Source organism: Ostrinia furnacalis, unplaced genomic scaffold, assembly GCF_004193835.3.
Source record: "Ostrinia furnacalis isolate ACB-3 unplaced genomic scaffold, ASM419383v2 OfSCF4672, whole genome shotgun sequence".
Classification (NCBI taxonomy): Eukaryota; Metazoa; Arthropoda; class Insecta; order Lepidoptera; family Crambidae; genus Ostrinia; species Ostrinia furnacalis.
The window spans coordinates 97,386-116,568 of NW_021134911.1; the positions used below are offsets into that span (position 1 = coordinate 97,386).

General features: G+C 42.8%; 1 protein-coding gene across 1 annotated transcript; it reads right to left on the reverse strand.

Annotated features, from left to right (window-relative positions):
* Positions 1–922: 922 nt before the first annotated feature.
* Ent3 (equilibrative nucleoside transporter 3) lies at positions 923–15,974 on the reverse strand. Its single transcript, XM_028314413.1, has 10 exons — positions 15,800–15,974; positions 14,985–15,139; positions 13,402–13,605; positions 12,749–12,987; positions 11,586–11,661; positions 11,089–11,271; positions 6,837–7,024; positions 6,285–6,413; positions 2,530–2,641; positions 923–1,285 (listed from the first exon to the last, which is right to left on the reverse strand). Exons 1-10 carry the CDS (start codon positions 15,967–15,969, stop codon positions 1,092–1,094), a joined length of 1,650 nt encoding a protein of 549 aa, XP_028170214.1. The 5' UTR covers positions 15,970–15,974; the 3' UTR covers positions 923–1,091.
* Positions 15,975–19,183: the final 3,209 nt, after the last annotated feature.

The following is a 19,183-nucleotide window of genomic DNA, read 5'->3' on the forward strand; positions in this document are numbered from 1 at the left end:
ATGTCTTTGGTTTGGTTTTGCATCTCTATTTTAATTTTATCAAAGAGCTTTTGGAACTGGTTATGGTCACTCATGGTCACTTTACTTTTGAGCTCGTTTCCGAACGTATTTTGTTTTCTAGCAGTTGGTATTGACACTTGCAGTGACAGTTTAAAAAACAAAGATAGTTGTCTATGGCGTATAACCTCACTTTTTCACTTTTGTTTTGTGTTATTTGTGGCGAGATAGCGCGTTGTTTTTTGTGGTTTATTATCGTAATAACACTGGCGTGCACTTATTTCGGCGTTCTTCACTGTACGGCGCACTTGTGGTTGGTTTAAACGTTAAATGGAAATAATGTTTGCTCCGACAAAAATATGCGACTTTTCACTTTAACAGCCGGAACCGGAAAACATANAAATAATAGGTGTTAATGTATGAAATTGATGTTTTGAATAGAGAATCAGAAAAAAATATTTTTTCCGTACAAACATGTTTGCGATTTTTTAGATAACCACACAATTTATTTTTTTTGGTGGTGTTGCCAGCTCTATACATCAATTCTACGTAAATAAAAATGTTTTCCATAAGAAAAACTAAAGAAATGATCGCAAAACGTAATAAAAATCGTAAAAATCAAATAAATCAAAAAAATCGTGATTTTTTCTTAAAAATCAGATTTTTTTGATTAAAATAAATAAATCATGATTTTTTTCCACCCTGGTTCACTATACTATAATAGTCCAGAGATATCAACGGGGTTCGGAAGTAGCGACTGCCAAATGCACAATAATTGATTTATAATAGTTGTTGCAATTCACGAAGGCGAGTGAGCTTTACATGTGTGGTGGCTCGCTACTGTTCGTTTTTCAAAAGTTTTGATAGACATTACACTATAGTTATATGCATGCACACGTACACACACAAGTTAAAGCCACTCGCCTTCGTGAGTTGCAAGAACTATACTGAAACTGTTGAACTATTGTCGTGTAGAACCGGGACCTCAGTCTATCGATCAAATCGTGAAAAATTTCGAATTTTTGGTAGATGAAGTGCTGGCGATTGTACTTTTAGTTTATCAGATCTCACATTATCTGATGAAGCGTGGTCATTTAATGTAAGGCAGTTAGAAGGTTAGTAATATTGCCGATAGTGGTGGTAGCCGGCGGGAGGGTAGGCAGAGGCGGCGTGGGGTATATCCGGCGGCACGGCGACACCGCCTGCGGCCCTAGCATGCTGAGGAGCAGGTATGACACTAACGAACCTGACAGCAGCCCGCCGTTGTAGGATAACGTCATCATGTTACCTGAAACAAAGGACAATCATAAGGTCGTTAATGGTCATGTACAGTCACGGAATGAAAAGGTTCGTCAGTTTTCAAATTGATTCCTTCAACGAATCGCGAGCACATATTACCTTTTGAAACTATGTTACAGAATAATCTCGAGTTAGAGAAAATAATCTTTAACTGTTCGTCAGTAAAATTCAAAATTATTCAGATCAAAGTTGTTTGACGATTTATCTTGTCAAGAAGATTATGATTGATAAACTAAAACCTTCTTGTTAGTTCAACCTGCCATTATTATTTCTTTTAAATAAAAAAAACTATTGTCAATTGGTCAATGTCATCATTGCATTGCACTGATGGGATAGAAAAATAAACAAGCAAAACCTTATTCGTTAGCAAACGTCATATTTATTTAAATGTTAGCAGCACTGTTTCTTGCACTGTTATGTTGGCAGGTTTGACTCTTACAGTACCTAGTGCAAGCGAAAACCGACATTAAGGTGACGAACCTTTTCATTCCGCGACTGTACTCTTTTTAAGTTGCCTGAAGACACTGAGAGGTAAATAAGTGGTTAATCATGATAATTCATGCATAATCATGTATTTTCTCCGCTATTTTCTGCAGTTTGGCACCTCACGTTATACATCATTTTACCGAAGTCAGCCCTATGGCCTCGGCGCAGTACCGATCACTGACGTTTGTCAACAAAATGGTGCTCGACCCTTGAGACAAGCTAAATTACACCATATTGTTAATGACATTGAGCATATTTTTTTTTAAATACCTTCGCGAAGTAAACGTTCTGTAGGTACGTAGTACTTATTATTATTCTGTGCCATTAGGAAAGGGATCCACCCGGATCGTCTTTCGCGAGCTGTCATCGCCTTTCGCGCGCTGTCAACCGCGAGGCAAGGTGTTTATGTCCAACAATTTTGAAACATCAAGTGGCATAAATCAAAAACTAACAACCCGTATTGATAGTAGCGCCCTCCATAAAATGTCATAATCTTGTCAGAAGGTACCGCTTGCGTAAAGAAATTTCTCCAGTGTTGCCGTGCTTTGGGAGACTTGGAATGGTTGTTCAATGTGGCAAAAATTGGAACAATTATTGTATAACTTGTTGGCGCGTTGGACTTTCTGTAAGCCTTCAAGAAGATTATAAATAAATAAATAAATAAATAAATAAATCCAGTATTGTTAATAGCGCCCCATGCGCCATTTATGATACTAATCGCAAGCGTGATGCTCCATATTTACTTACCAGCAATTTCTCGGTGCTCTCTGCCCACTCGCGAAGGTGCCATTATCATCGGCACTGAGCCAAATAAGCCGTTACTAAAGCCCAACACTACGGAGAACATAATTGGGTAGACCTGTAACAAAAAAACGGGTTTATATACATTTAAATTGGTAAACAGTAAAATGTTATTGTAGTAAAATTTAAAGTTGTTCCTTTAATAGAGATTATTATTATTTTATTAAACAAATCATTTTTGAGAGAGTCTATTCTAAAACATTTTAGTTGTGGTAGAGTCGAAATTTTGTTCACATTAACCCTTGATTTTGCAGAAGACCACGAAGAAAATCGATTTAGTCTAAAGGAGATGCAAACTGAAGTGCCAATTGACCGCTCGCTTGTCGCAAAACTGATAACCATTGGGGTCGATGTACTCTTAAGTGGAATCCGCGTCTCAGCAAGCGTAGAGTAGGATGCGCTCTTCAGTTAGGAGGAGGAGCGATATAATTATAAGCACAATAAAATACCTATATGTATGAACATAATGAGTATAAGGATGTATACTTATTTATTTACAGTTGATCACAATTGTTATCGAATACCTAATGTATTTGTGCAAAAGTCAGGGCTTGAAATTGAAAAGCCTTTAGTCAGAAATATTATACATATAAGTTTGTTACAAAAACGGTCGTTAACTCGTTAATGTCCTACGCTAGCTATCGGAATCAAAAAACTTAGCGCGATATTTTTTGCGACATTCATAATTTTAAGATTCGGGTAATCGTCCCACTTTACCCTTCGTCGTTCGCCTGTTGGAAACATGTAGGCAACCACTCGTCGACACGCCCTAAGTCCACTCATAGACTGACGTAGTTTTCTGGAAGTGTGTAGAAAACGGTTTTGATAATCTATTATCTGAGAGTACCTACATAATACTGGGAAAAGCTTATTTTAATAAAGTGACGTACATTCGGTACATTGCTGAAATTGTAACCATATCTCTGTGCAACTTACGTTTCCAACGGTATGCGGGGAGTGCCTCGGGGCTGCGCACAGCAGTAAAGGTACCAACAGCAGCCGCACGCCGCTGGCCATCAGCAGCTGGCTGCGGCTCCACTCGTACGGCCACGCTGCTGCTATCATTACATCCTCACAAACTTTTGCGTGTATAATATTTGTAGGATTACTAAAGTGTGCGACTTACGTCTCCGACGATATGCGGGGAGTGCCTCGGAGCTGCGCACAGCAGTAACAAAGGTACCAACAGCAGCCGCAAGCCCCTGGCCATCAGTAACTGGCTGCGGCTCCACTCGTACGGCCACGCTGCTGCTATCATTACATCCTCACAAACTTTTGTGTGTATAATATTAGTAGGATTAATAAAGTGTGCGACTTACGTCTCCAACGATATGCGGGGAGTGCCTCGGAGCTGCGCACAGCAGTAACAAAGGTACCAACAGCAGCCGCAAGCCCCTGGCCATCAGTAACTGGCTGCGGCTCCACTCGTACGGCCACGCTGCTGCTATCATTACATCCTCACAAACTTTTGTGTGTATAATATTAGTAGGATTAATAAAGTGTGCGACTTACGTCTCCAACGATATGCGGGGAGTGCCTCGGAGCTGCGCACAGCAGTAACAAAGGTACCAACAGCAGCCGCAAGCCCCTGGCCATCAGTAACTGGCTGCGGCTCCACTCGTACGGCCACGCTGCTGCTATCATTACATCCTCACAAACTTTTGTGTGTATAATATTAGTAGGATTAATAAAGTGTGCGACTTACGTCTCCAACGATATGCGGGGAGTGCCTCGGAGCTGCGCACAGCAGTAACAAAGGTACCAACAGCAGCCGCAAGCCCCTGGCCATCAGTAACTGGCTGCGGCTCCACTCGTACGGCCACGCTGCTGCTATCATTACATCCTCACAAACTTTTGTGTGTATAATATTAGTAGGATTAATAAAGTGTGCGACTTACGTCTCCAACGATATGCGGGGAGTGCCTCGGGGCCGCGCACAGCAGTAACAAAGGTACCAACAGCAGCCGCACGCCGCTGGCCATCAGCAGCTGGCTGCGGCTCCACTCGTACGGCCACGCTGCTGCTATCTGAACCGAGGAACACAAACAATTGACTGCTACAGTAGAATGTTTATGAAGAACGAATGTCATTTGTTTATTCTAGTTTGCTTTATCTTTGCATTTTTATGGGATTGCGTGTTATGTTCCTGACTATTCCCACCTCTCATTCCCACCACTGCAACTCCTATGTAGCCAGGATTTACATCATGTTATGTAGGCTTATCCACTCTGTTCACTATTTAGATGCGGGTCTAAAGCCACAATAAGAGAACAAGTTGAGCAATATGTAATTGAAGCTAAGCTAAGCTGTCATTACCAAAAAAACTGGTCCTTAGTAAGTTCTTTTAAGCACAGCAAAGTTGCTGAAATGCTCTGAGTTGAATATAGAGATTCTTACACATGATAAATCTCTATAATGTTAGTACTTATTAAAAGCATCATTACACTCACCTTCCCAATAAAGTCGAACAAGTTGAAAGCCGACATGAGGATAATCGGCATCCAGGATCCGAGCCGGCAGGACGGCACTTCAGACGCGATGCCGGGGTACAGGCTTAGTGTGGTGAAGTACACCAGCCCAATAGACACCATGTAAGGGTAGATGGCGCGCGCCACCGCCCACCGGGCCAGCACGCCGCCTGCGGGTGAGACACGTGTAGACAGCTAGTGTCGAGGTGAGACTGATATAGTGTACAATGTACAGGGTAAACGAGTGAAGTACACCAGCCCGATGGACACCATGTAAGGGTAGATGGCGCGCGCCACCGCCCACCGGGCCAGCACGCCGCCTGCGGGTGAGACACNAACTCGTTAATGTCCTACGCTAGCTATCGGAATCAAAAAACTTAGCGCGATATTTTTTGCGACATTCATAATTTTAAGATTCGGGTAATCGTCCCACTTTACCCTTCGTCGTTCGCCTGTTGGAAACATGTAGGCAACCACTCGTCGACACGCCCTAAGTCCACTCATAGACTGACGTAGTTTTCTGGAAGTGTGTAGAAAACGGTTTTGATAATCTATTATCTGAGAGTACCTACATAATACTGGGAAAAGCTTATTTTAATAAAGTGACGTACATTCGGTACATTGCTGAAATTGTAACCATATCTCTGTGCAACTTACGTTTCCAACGGTATGCGGGGAGTGCCTCGGGGCTGCGCACAGCAGTAAAGGTACCAACAGCAGCCGCACGCCGCTGGCCATCAGCAGCTGGCTGCGGCTCCACTCGTACGGCCACGCTGCTGCTATCATTACATCCTCACAAACTTTTGCGTGTATAATATTTGTAGGATTACTAAAGTGTGCGACTTACGTCTCCGACGATATGCGGGGAGTGCCTCGGAGCTGCGCACAGCAGTAACAAAGGTACCAACAGCAGCCGCAAGCCCCTGGCCATCAGTAACTGGCTGCGGCTCCACTCGTACGGCCACGCTGCTGCTATCATTACATCCTCACAAACTTTTGTGTGTATAATATTAGTAGGATTAATAAAGTGTGCGACTTACGTCTCCAACGATATGCGGGGAGTGCCTCGGAGCTGCGCACAGCAGTAACAAAGGTACCAACAGCAGCCGCAAGCCCCTGGCCATCAGTAACTGGCTGCGGCTCCACTCGTACGGCCACGCTGCTGCTATCATTACATCCTCACAAACTTTTGTGTGTATAATATTAGTAGGATTACTAAAGTTTGCGACTTACGTCTCCAACGATATGCGGGGAGTGCCTCGGGGCCGCGCACAGCAGTAACAAAGGTACCAACAGCAGCCGCACGCCGCTGGCCATCAGCAGCTGGCTGCGGCTCCACTCGTACGGCCACGCTGCTGCTATCTGAACCGAGGAACACAAACAATTGACTGCTACAGTAGAATGTTTATGAAGAACGAATGTCATTTGTTTATTCTAGTTTGCTTTATCTTTGCATTTTTATGGGATTGCGTGTTATGTTCCTGACTATTCCCACCTCTCATTCCCACCACTGCAACTCCTATGTAGCCAGGATTTACATCATGTTATGTAGGCTTATCCACTCTGTTCACTATTTAGATGCGGGTCTAAAGCCACAATAAGAGAACAAGTTGAGCAATATGTAATTGAAGCTAAGCTAAGCTGTCATTACCAAAAAAACTGGTCCTTAGTAAGTTCTTTTAAGCACAGCAAAGTTGCTGAAATGCTCTGAGTTGAATATAGAGATTCTTACACATGATAAATCTCTATAATGTTAGTACTTATTAAAAGCATCATTACACTCACCTTCCCAATAAAGTCGAACAAGTTGAAAGCCGACATGAGGATAATCGGCATCCAGGATCCGAGCCGGCAGGACGGCACTTCAGACGCGATGCCGGGGTACAGGCTTAGTGTGGTGAAGTACACCAGCCCAATAGACACCATGTAAGGGTAGATGGCGCGCGCCACCGCCCACCGGGCCAGCACGCCGCCTGCGGGTGAGACACGTGTAGACAGCTAGTGTCGAGGTGAGACTGATATAGTGTACAATGTACAGGGTAAACGAGTGAAGTACACCAGCCCGATGGACACCATGTAAGGGTAGATGGCGCGCGCCACCGCCCACCGGGCCAGCACGCCGCCTGCGGGTGAGACACGTGTAGACAGCTAGTGTCGAGGTGAGACTGATATAGTGTACAATGTACAGGGTAAACGAGTGAAGTACACCAGCCCGATGGACACCATGTAAGGGTAGATGGCGCGCGCCACCGCCCACCGGGCCAGCACGCCGCCTGCGGGTGAGACACGTGTAGACAGCTAGTGTCGAGGTGAGACTGATATAGTGTACAATGTACAGGGTAAACGAGTGAAGTACACCAGCCCGATGGACACCATGTAAGGGTAGACGGCGCGCGCCACCGCCCACCGGGCCAGCACGCCGCCTGCGGGTGAGACACATGTAGACAGCTAGTGTCGGGGTAAGACGTAGACAGCTATAATGTCGGGGTGAGACGTAGACACCTAATGTCGGGGTGAAACGTAGACAGCTGTGTCGAGGTGAGACTGATATAGTGTACAATGTACAGGGTAAACGAGTGAAGTACACCAGCCCAATAGACACCATGTAAGGGTAGATGGCCCGCGCCACCGCCCATCTGGCTAGCACGCCGCCTGTGGGTGAGACACGTGGTGACTAGAAAGCTTAGTGTAAGTTCAGGGCGCTGTACAATCCGTCATACATTTAATGTCACTTTTTTACGCAGTCGACATTGAATGAGTTTGACTTAAACTCACTCTACGCTCCTAGTTCAGTGATTGTTTATTGTACAAAGCAGTGAAAGAATCCTGACAACTGACACAAATGACATCAGTGACACACGTGTAGCCAGTGTCAGGGTGAGACTGATATAGTGTACAATGTACAGGGTAAACGAGTGAAGTATACCAGCCCGATGGACACCATGTAAGGGTAGATGACGCGCGCCACCGCCCACCAGGCCAGCACGCCGCCTGCGGGTGCAAGGCAAATGTAGCGATGTCCTAGTTACGGTAGAATAGAACAAAACCACCTCCACTCTTCCCGTAAATATCGTAAGAGGCTACTATGTAATGTGTGCGATACAGGTTGAGTTTTTATGTTCTCAGAAAAAGGTAAATGGCATATGTGTAACCTGGTGATGGGTGATATCAGTAAAACCGATTCAATCAAATATACTCTATATCGTAACATTATTAGAATCAGCAGCTTTGGGTACCTGCAATCTACAAAACCTTACGTTTGCAAGTCTGTCACTCAGGCGTCTTGCCTCTACCTAAAAGGCAGAACAGCTGGACGCTTTATTTATGTAGGCAAATATCTATACAAGATGGGCCAATATTGCTCAGAAATCGGCTGAAATAAAGCTTGCAGGAGGAGCCGCGGCGTGCGCAGCACGGGCGGCGAGGCGGGCGCCGACGACTGCGCGCCCGCCGCGCCCGTCTGAGAATACACAGGGTTGACGAAGCTGAAGGCGCTGGATTTCGTTGGTATACTAGGTGAGATGGGTGTGATCCAGCATTATCGAATTAGAATTTTGAATTTTGGAGCATCACATTAGAATCAGCCGCTAAGAAAAAAGGCAGAAATAAAGGTTACATTCTCACGTTTGCAAGCCCTCCAGGAGGTAGGTCTCTCGGGCGGCTCGAACACGACGTCCTCCACCTTGTAGGAGAGCCGTGGCGTGCGCAGCGCGGGCGGCGAATACACCGGGTTCGCGAAGCTGAATGAGCTGGATAACGTAGCTATAGGCGAGATGGGTGTGATCCAGCATATCGAATTAGAATTTTGAATTTTGGAGCATCACATTAGAATCAGCCGCTTTGGGTACCTATAAATCTAAGAAATAAAGGCTACATTCTCACGTTTAAAAGCCCTCCAGGAGGTGGGTCTTTCGGGCGGCTCGAACACGACGTCCTCGACCTTGTAGGAGGGCCGCGGCGTGCGCAGCGCGGGCGGCGAGCTTGGAGCCGGCGACTGCGCGCCCGTCGGCGAATACACAGGGTTGGCGAAGCTGAATGCGCTGGATTTCGTTGCTATACTAGTTGAGATGGGTGTGATCCAGCATATTGAATTCAAATTTCGGAGCATGCTATTAGAATCAGCAGCTTTGGGCACCTATGATCTAAAGGAAAAGGCAGAAAAAGGCTAAGATAATAGTGGGTATCTTACGCTTGAAGGCCCTCCAGGAGGTGGGTCTTTCGGGCGGCTCGAACACGACGTCCTCGACCTTGTAGGAGGGCCTCGGCGTGCGCAGCGCGGGCGGCGAGCTTGGAGCCGGCGACTGCGCGCCCGCCGCGCCCGTCGGAGAATACACAGGGTTGGCGAAGCTGAATGCGCTGGATTTCGTTGCTATACTAGTTGAGATGGGTGTGATCCAGCATATTGAATTCAAATTTCGGAGCATGCTATTAGAATCAGCAGCTTTGGGCACCTATATTCTAAGGAAAAGGCTAGGACAATAGTGGGTATCTCACGCTTGAAAGCCCTCCAGGAGGTGGGTCTTTCGGGCGGCTCGAACACGACGTCCTCGACCTTGTAGGAGGGCCGCGGCGTGCGCAGCGCGGGCGGCGAGCTTGGAGCCGGCGACTGCGCGCCCGCCGCGCCCGTTGGCGAATATACAGGGTTGGCGAAGCTGAAGGCGCTGCCTTCTGTCTCCGCTGTAATCAAAACATAGCCTGATGAAGATATTTAGCGTATTATAAAAAACTTATAAAACTAATTGATTTTTGCAAATAGGCTTTTAAAAAACACTTTTACACGTCCCAGTATTAGCCCTATCAGTGCTTTGGGACAATAAATGGGCAATAGTGCTCTCAACACGAACGAAGAAGCATGGAACGAAGCTCATATAGTAATCTTCCGTTACTTTTGTCGCTGGTTGGTTTGTGGTCTATAAATACACGTACCAATAGAATACCGTGGCTAAGGTGCTAGATAGTAGCATTAGGTTCATTACACCTACCTTGTCCATTTGTTGATAATGCTGGACTTTGCAGTTTCAGAACCCCATAGCTTCCTTCACCAGCTTCACTTTCCATCTGAAAAACAACAGTGAAAAATGAAAATTTTCGAAACCTTATAAGACACAAAGCTAAAGTAGGTAATAAGTATGTTATAAGATTTCGGATCACGATTTTTTNGTCCACTCTTTTATTTAAGTTCCCAGTAGGACCCTTTTCATGCGATTAATTAATGATATTAAAATGTATTATGTAGAATCGCTTTGCCATTGACAGATACATCTGATGACAGAGCTTACATTATTTCTACTTTTGACCACCATGAGCGCTGCGATAGATTATGTTACCCCCACCTAGTACTTCGCACCCAGCGAATAGGCGAGATGGGTGTGATCCAGCATATCGAATTCGAATTTTGAAATTTGGAGCAACACACTAGAATCAGCCGCGTTGGGTACCTTTATAAATCTAAGAAAGAGATTGAATATCTCACGTTTGAAAGCCCTCCAGGAGGTGGGTCTCTCGGGGGGCTCGAACACTACGTCCTCCACCTTGTAGGAGGGCCGCGGCGTGCGCAGCGCGGGCGGCGAGCTTGGAGCCGGCGACTGCGCGCCCGCCGCGCCCGTCGGAGAATACACCGGGTTTGCGAAGCTGAATGAGCTAGATAACGTAGCTATAGGCGAGATGGGTGTGATCCAGCATATCGAATTCGAATTTTGAAATTTGGAGCAACACACTAGAATCAGCCGCGTTAGGTACCTATAAATCTAAGAAAGAGGCTGAATTATCTCACGTTTGAAAGCCCTCCAGGAGGTGGGTCTCTCGGGCGGATCGAACACGACGTCCTCCACCTTGTAGGAGGGCCGCGGCGTGCGCAGCGCGGGCGGCGAATACACCGGGTTTGCGAAGCTGAATGAGCTGGTTAACGTAGCTATAGGCGAGATGGGTGTGATCCAGCATATCGAATTCGAATTTTGAATTTTGGAGCATCACATTAGAATCAGCCGCTTTGGGTACCTATGATCTAAGAAAAAGGTAATAAAGGCTACATTCTCACGTTTGAAAGCCCTCCAGGAGGTGGGTCTTTCGGGCGGCTCGAACACGACGTCCTCCACTTTGTAGGAGGGCCGCGGCGTGCGCAGCGCGGGCGGCGAGCTTGGAGCCGGCGACTGCGCGCCCGCCGCGCCCGTCGGAGAATACACAGGGTTGGCGAAGCTGAAGGCGCTGCCTTCTGTCTCAGCTGGAAAAATAGCATAGTCTGGTTAAGGTATTTAGGCCCGATTCGACCAAAATTTTATACGAGAATTACTTCTGGTATAACTGGCACACCGACAGTTTCAGTATGGGATATATGTCAAAACTGGCGATTTATTCTGAGATTAATATTAGTCTTTTTTCGTCAAATCCATCCTTAGCATATTATGGAACGAAACTCAAATATTAATTTTCCTTCACATTTGTCACTTATTGGTTTGTGTTCTTTAAATGCACGTACCAATAGAACACCGTGGCTAAGAAGGTGCTAGGTAATAGCAGTAGGTTAATCACACCTACCTTGTCCATTTGTCGACAATGCTGGACTTTGCAGTTTCAGAACCCCGTAGCTTCCTTCACCAGCTTCACTTTCCATCTGGAAAACAACAGTGAAAAATGAAAATTTTCAAAACCTCATAAGACACAAAGCTAAAGTAGGTAATAAGTATGTTATAAGATTTCGGATCAAGATTTTTTTCAGACAGACAGAGACAGATCAATTACTATTATGTAGGCACAATTTAAGTATGCTTCATTGCTTCGCGACATAGCGATCATTGGCTAATGGATCCAATTAAATAATTTTAATTAGTCAAGGTCCCCGAGTCCCGAGCGTCGTATTACGGATGATATCGAATAACTTGCGGAAGGAGTAGCTATTACACATTTCAATCTAATATTAATATTTTAAATACTAAGTCTATGTTTCTGCCTGTCTAATTAAACTGATTTAGATGAAATTTGATATAAAGAAAGATACCTAGTCTGAGACCCTGGGAAGAATTTTACATAAGTAAATTATCGCGTATTCAATTATAAGGCGATATAGAATCATTTTTTTAAGAGGGACACGCGCGCTAAAGGTTTTCTGTAACAGCCTAAACTCTACAAGTACCTATCAGTATAAAGAACACGAAGAACATAAACGTGCTGCGACGAGGTTGGCGCAACTAAGGTACTTGTAGTTAAATGCATAGTACATAGTAAGTCTCTGCAGTAGTGAGGGGTGTGATTTTCTTACGTCACATGTCACTTCTCCCGCACCGCTCCAATACCAAAGTAACCTAATGAGCTATGAATACCTGTAGTAGTTAATATAGCATACCAGAGTAGCGTCTTCAGTAGGGTTGAGATGTAGCTGAATGCGCCGCTTATGCCGCGACTCATTCGTCAGCCTCAAGTAGTACTGCACCAGCGGGTGTCTCATCATCACGTGGTGCAGCATGGAGTGCCCCAGCAGTATCAGGATGGAGAACACGAAGAACATAAACGTGCTGCGGCGAGGCTGACGGAACCCGTATTTGGTCAGGTACTAGTAGGTAAACGCATAGCGCATAACTGAGCAGTCTCTGCAGTAGTGAGGGGTGTGATTTTCTTACGTCACATGTCACTACTCCCGCACCGCTCCAATGCCAAAGTAACCTAATGAGCTATGAATACCTATAGTAGTTAATATAGCGTACCAGAGTAGCGTCTTCAGTAGGGTTGAGGTGCAGCTGAATGCGCCGCTTGTGCCGCGACTCATTCGTCAGCCTCAAGTAGTACTGCACCAGAGGGTGTCTCATCATCACGTGGTGCAGCATGGAGTGCCCCAGCAGTATCAGTATGGAGAACACGAAGAACATAAATGTGCTGCGGCGAGGCTGACGGAACCCGTATTTGGTCAGGATTCGGTCGAGGGACACCCAGAATCCCGCGGCGCCTAGAGATAAATTGAACGCAGTTTGTACGTTATGTGATTTGTTCAGTTAGTACCTACTGGTTCAAGTGGTCGATTTAAAAAATAACAATCTCCTATGGAGTTTTAAATACCTTGAATAATAAAATTAAATGGAGTCATGAAAGTAGGTAATTTTATTTTAGTAAAGAGAATTTTATAACGCTGTGAAAACTCAACGCGTCTCTACCATAAATGTATGGACTAAGAGAAATATCTTATGACGCAGCTAGTTTCGTACCTACTCAATTTTGTTATTTCAAAATTACTCAAAATCGAATTTACGGCATATTGAAAGGTATAACTCTTTTTTGGGAAAACAATTTTTTTAAAGTTGTGTCTTGGAATACAATTGGCTAACTCAAAATGGACAAAAAAAGTAAATAATAATTAACTTACTCTCTCCAGCCATCACCGCCTGCGTATACCGCGGAGGCAGGCACCCCGTGAACCCATAATACGAGGCTTGTTGCACCGTACAGCCGAAAGCCACCACTCCAATGGCGACCAGGTTGATGGTGTACGAGACCTTCGTCGAGAACCCGTCCCAGCCGATGTTGCAGACCGCTACGAATAGCATTGTCGCTAACGATACTAGGATACCTGTAAATAACATGTTTTACTGTGAGTTCTCGAAGCGCTGGTAGGGCCCAAAAGATAAGGAGACATGTAAAGTGCCCCATAAGGGCTACCTTTTCTTTTTTTATTATTTTCTATTGACGTTCATAAGTGCCACTTGTGGTCTAAACTGAATAAATATTTTTGATTTTTGATTTTGATTTTTGATTTTCTTTACGAGATCGAATCAGAAATGAGGAGATCCGTAATCGAACTACAGTTGCTGACATAGCCCGAGGGATTAGCAAGCTGAAGTGGCAATGGGCAGAGCACATAGTACGCAGAACTGACGGCCGATGGGGCAGCAAGATTCTGGAATGGAGGCCGCGTACCGGAAAACGCAGCGTGGGACGTCCACCCACATGGTGGACATCATAAAGGTAACAACATCAACATGGAAAACATTGGGGGAGGCCTATGTTCAGCAGTGGACATCCTATGGCTGAAATGATGATTGTAAGTACGCCTTCAAGTACCTATTTGCTAATCGAGACACAATAGAAATCGCTTAGGGTTTGATGGGTTAACACATGTCTATTTTACTTACTTAATGGAAGCAAGAACATAGGCAGTTCCAGTTTATGATTTTTCCTGAAATGTCGCATCCACCTATAAATTATGTGTATTATCTAAGTAGCTTAGTGAACAAAACGACGTATCAACGACATCTTGAATGTTTCCTGTTCGGAAGAAAATGTGTTGATTTTAAATATGCATTTAAGGATGAAAAGGAACTTTTGCACCCAAAAATTTAAAAAATGTAGAGACCAACCATAGAAAGAGTTGGTCTGGGATAATGCTCCTAAATTATGTTCATTGTATGAGTTATCGACATTTTTCAATCTTAATTCACACGTATTTATCACGTAATAATTTAATTGGATTGGACGTGATCTTTTGTCCGTATGTAAGTAAGTTCTTTATTGTGTAATTGAGGTAATTAATTATACCTACAATGCGATTCTACAAAAAATCGTTGTGTATCCTCGTTCATACTACGTACGTTAAGCTGAGCCCCGATTACGGTAATAAGTATTTAACGTCTCCAATCCAGACACGCTTCTCGATTCTGCGATACGATTGGTCAAAACAGCTGACGTACGCTGTTGAACGACCAATCGTCGTTGATATCGCAGAATCGAGAAGCGTGTCTGGATTGGAGACGTTAAAAATTACCGTAATCGGGGCTCTGAACTCTACGAAGGATCGACACCTATATCCCTCTTTTCTTTTTTTTCCTTTATGGTTTCGTGCGGTTTGCATTATTATGGCTACTGGCTAGTGTTAAAAAGAATTGTATTTGTAGAGTGTTTTTCTTTTGTTTCTCAAATAAAATACGATATTCGTTTGTTTTTCTCACTTACCAAAAGTGATCCTAGTGTTGTAGGTGAACAGGTCTAGCAGCAGATTGTTGGCGACGACGGCCACGCATGCTGACGCGATGTACACCGTCGACATGTCGAACATGATGGTAGTGTTGGGGTAGTGGTGCTGGAAGTAGTCCACTGCCATGATGAAGCTGGAAAAATTAAATTAAAGTACTTAAACTCACCACACCCCAACCGTCACGTTGACGTGTTACGCGCGTTCTCTCGTCCTTAGGCTATAAGTAGCTGAAAATCAGTGGTTTGCTTTTAAGTAAACCAATTACTGAGCTATTGCCGTTTTGCATTGCTGCGACACACATTTCTGTATAAAGTGTGTACCTATATTGTATGTCATAATGATTTTTTTTTTCTTTTTATATCTGTCTTACCATACCATGTCATATTGTCCTGAGGGTACTATTTTGTCCTACTTTTGGTACTTTCTGTTTGTAATGTGTGTTTCTGTTATGCAAATAAACGTTTTATCTATCTATCTAAAAATTAAGGAAAATAGGTGATTGATACGCACTTAGTTATTTGTGTTTTTTTCTTTTATTTGATTCAAGGCGGAAACTTTCTTATCCAAATCATAACAAACATTTGGTAATCGAACCCATCACTTCCCTGAAGGTTTAAGTTTCATGATGTGTATGATCATTCAATGTTAACATCATAACAGAAACTAATTAAATATACGAAAATCTATCATTATCACAAGTTAAACGTTGTTTGTGATGCGCTATGTTATGCATTTTCAAGAAAAACTCACAAAGGCAGAGCCGCTTTAAATTTCAATAAAAAAGTTTACAGACCTGTTAAAAGGCAGTAAGAAGGCTGCGCCGGCGACGAAGAGAGTCACATAAACGGAGTTGTATCTGTCCGGGGGCGGAGCGCTAGGCTCCGTCATCGGAGCAAGGGGCTCCCCGCGCGCTGCCCGAATCGCCTCGATGCGGGCGTACCCGCGCCCTAGAGTCTCGTTCATGTCTGCACTTGTCTACTCTATGACCATTTTTTAACAAACACTTTTTTCACTAGTCATATTTCACTACACTTGCAGGATAACGCGCATTTAATAAGTATTTACAAATATACGCAGATTTATAGTTACGCGAGTTCGCCTCAAATGACATTAAAAACAAACACTAATTTCACTGTACACACGTCCACTGTTACCTAACTTTTTTTTTTCTATAGATTAGCGTTTTATCCTACCTAATACGATAATTTGTGGTGCTGTCTTTCGATTCATAATGGTGCAAATTGGTTTTGAATTGATTGCTCACGTCGCATAAGTTGTGTAGTGTCATTTATCGAGTTACTTTCTTATTGTCCGCCTACATTTACTGAGTGAAACAACAACAAATAATTCGGCCGGTGCAAGTTGACAGCTGGAAGGTCATCAGAGCGCACGCGCGCCCTGCATTGATTTTCAGTGATGAGAACAGCTGACTTTAGTGTAGGTACTGAGAGGTGAGGCTCCTTGACAGAAAAAAATGCGAACAAAGTGATTTTCGAACAACGTTTTTAAAACAAAGATAAAGATAGTAACTGCGATTCATATTAAGCTCTACTTTTGTAGATTTGCTAAAAAATAGAGAAACAAGACTATCTAGGGTGATTTTGCTGGATCGCGGCCCTGCGTTATTTCTCGGCCTTTTAGAGGATCAACTGCATAAATATTGGAATGATTAGAATTCTATCTCACTGTTCCCAATGTGTTGGGGATCTTTAAAAGTATAATAGTTGCTGAATGCAATGCCTATACAAATTGGTCGGTTATCCTTATCCGCGTACCGGAAATAGATCGTCCATTGCTCGTCACGCTGCACGCGCAAACACGTAGGTACGTCAAGCTGCGTAGAAAATAACGAACAGGTCCCGCTTCAAATGTAAGTATTACAAGTTTACAATTAATTTATTACTATTGTGATTGTTCTTGAGTGATCATTGTTGTTTTATTCACTTTATTTTGCATTTATTTTGGGAGTAAATTACTTTAAATACCCGTTTTATTTGGTGGCCGCCAACTAACGTAATACATTTTTAGTAAAGTTGGTTTGCGGCCGGGTGGCCGCGGTACTAACTCACTGAGTGAAATAAGTTTGCTTTCTTTTCAATTATTAATGTAACTAAAGTTTAGTTTTGTGCGAAATTTTTCTACTGTTGGGGTTGGTTTAAATGCTATGGTTGGTTTACGGCCGCCAAAATATAATTTTATACGTATTTATAATTATAATGTGGCCGCAAACTAACACTTGCTAACAAAACAAATCTGGTTCGCGGCCGTTTAAAAATCATGTGAAAAAAAGGCGGCCGTTATTTGAATATTGAAAATACAGGGTGGAAGCGATAAGTGATCTCACTCGATTATTTCTAAACTATACAAGATATCAAAAAACTAGTTACTGATCCTGAAAGTGCTTCATGAGCTCTATCAAATGGTACCAATAATAGGTTACAGAATAAACTGGACCTATCCGAAAATTCAATGTTTCCGACTTCCATACATTTGGTACAGCCTCATAATATTAAAAACTACACAAGATATCGTAAAACTGGTTACTGATCTTAAAAGTGCTTCACGAGCTCTATCTAACGGTATCAATATTAAGTTACAGAATAAACTGGATCTATCCAAAAAAACAATGTTTCCATCTTCCATACATTTAGTACTATGACTGTCATGGCACTCATCTCTGGATAATATTATAGCAAGTAAAGCCTTAAAAATAATGTTCTTTATGTTATTTTAAATAAGAATGCAATTTATGAGTTTATTTTAAGTTTATTATTTAATTTTAAAAAAATACACTTCTAAATTCTAATATTGTGTAGTTGGGTTGGCATACATTTAGTATGGAAGCTGAAAACATTAAATTTTCAGATAGTTTCCGTTTATTTTGTAACCTGTTATTGGTATCATTTGAAAGAGCTCGTGAAGCGCTTTCAGGATCAGTAACCAGTTGTTAGATATCTTGTATAGTTTAGAAATAATCGAGTGAGATCACTTATCGTTTCCACCCTGTATAGGTGCCAGTTTACGGCCACTTCTTTCACCCAGATTAGTTGTTTGGTTAATTTTTATAATTTTTGTTCTTACAGATGTCTCCCAAAAAACTCAAGAAAAAAACTGTGAATTAGACGCCAGAATCCCTACAGCAGGCATTAAAGGAAATTCGCGAAGCCCGAATCCCAATCAGGGAAGCATCTCGTAAATTTGCGATTCCGAGATGTACAATTCAAGATCGATTAAGTGGTAGAAGGACTGATGAACTAAAAAAAAAAGGCCCCGAGCCAGTGCTAGGAGAACAAGGTGGAAAAAAAGTTGTAGAGTGGCTCATAAATCTAGCAAAATGTGGTTTTCCAATCAAAAAACAAGAACTGTTAGATACTGTGCAAAAAAATTTAAAAGAGTTAAAAACGCCGAACCCTTTTAAGGATGATCGTCCTGGTCAGACATGGTATCTAAACTTTCTAAAAAGACATCCTGAAATATAGTGTTGATTATTTAAAATACTAGTCTTACGCTCAAATGATGGAAGATTACTTATGTTAGGTATGTTAAGATTTTTTTTTAATGTAAACCGAACTTAATTTGTTGCAATATAAGTTGATTGAAAAACTTTTGTATGTAGTGTTTTATTTCATTTTTAGCAGAGATGATAAATGTGTTTAACTATAAGAGCAGAATAATTGCAGTAAAATGAAATTGTAGTATGTTAGATTTATGGAAGAAAAACAAGGAATTACAGGTTCGAGTATGGTAAGAAAGGAAGGATAATAAAGTAGAGGAAGGAAAGAAAGAAGAACAGAGAGAAAGAAAAGAAGAAAAGTTTGTTGCAGAAATTAAAGACGAAGGTAAGTTGGGAGGAGAAGGTAAAATGCTGTAGAGATTAGAGACGAGATTGTAGTGCGTGACCCCAGATTAGAAGAATAAATGCTGTGGAAATAAGAGATGTTAGTGTAAGGTTAGTTAGGTTAGACGAATATTGAGGAGAAACGTGTTTTTTAAGAGTAAAGTCATTCGAGTAAAAACACTATCATTATAGGCAATGATATAGGAAATTTATGATAGGGCCAAATAGATGGTGAAAAGTGGAAGAAAACTCAAAAGAACATGAAACACTCTTAAGTAATATTGTATGTAAAATTGGCGGCCGCAAACTGACTCTAGGGTGGCCGCGAATGGAAAAAAC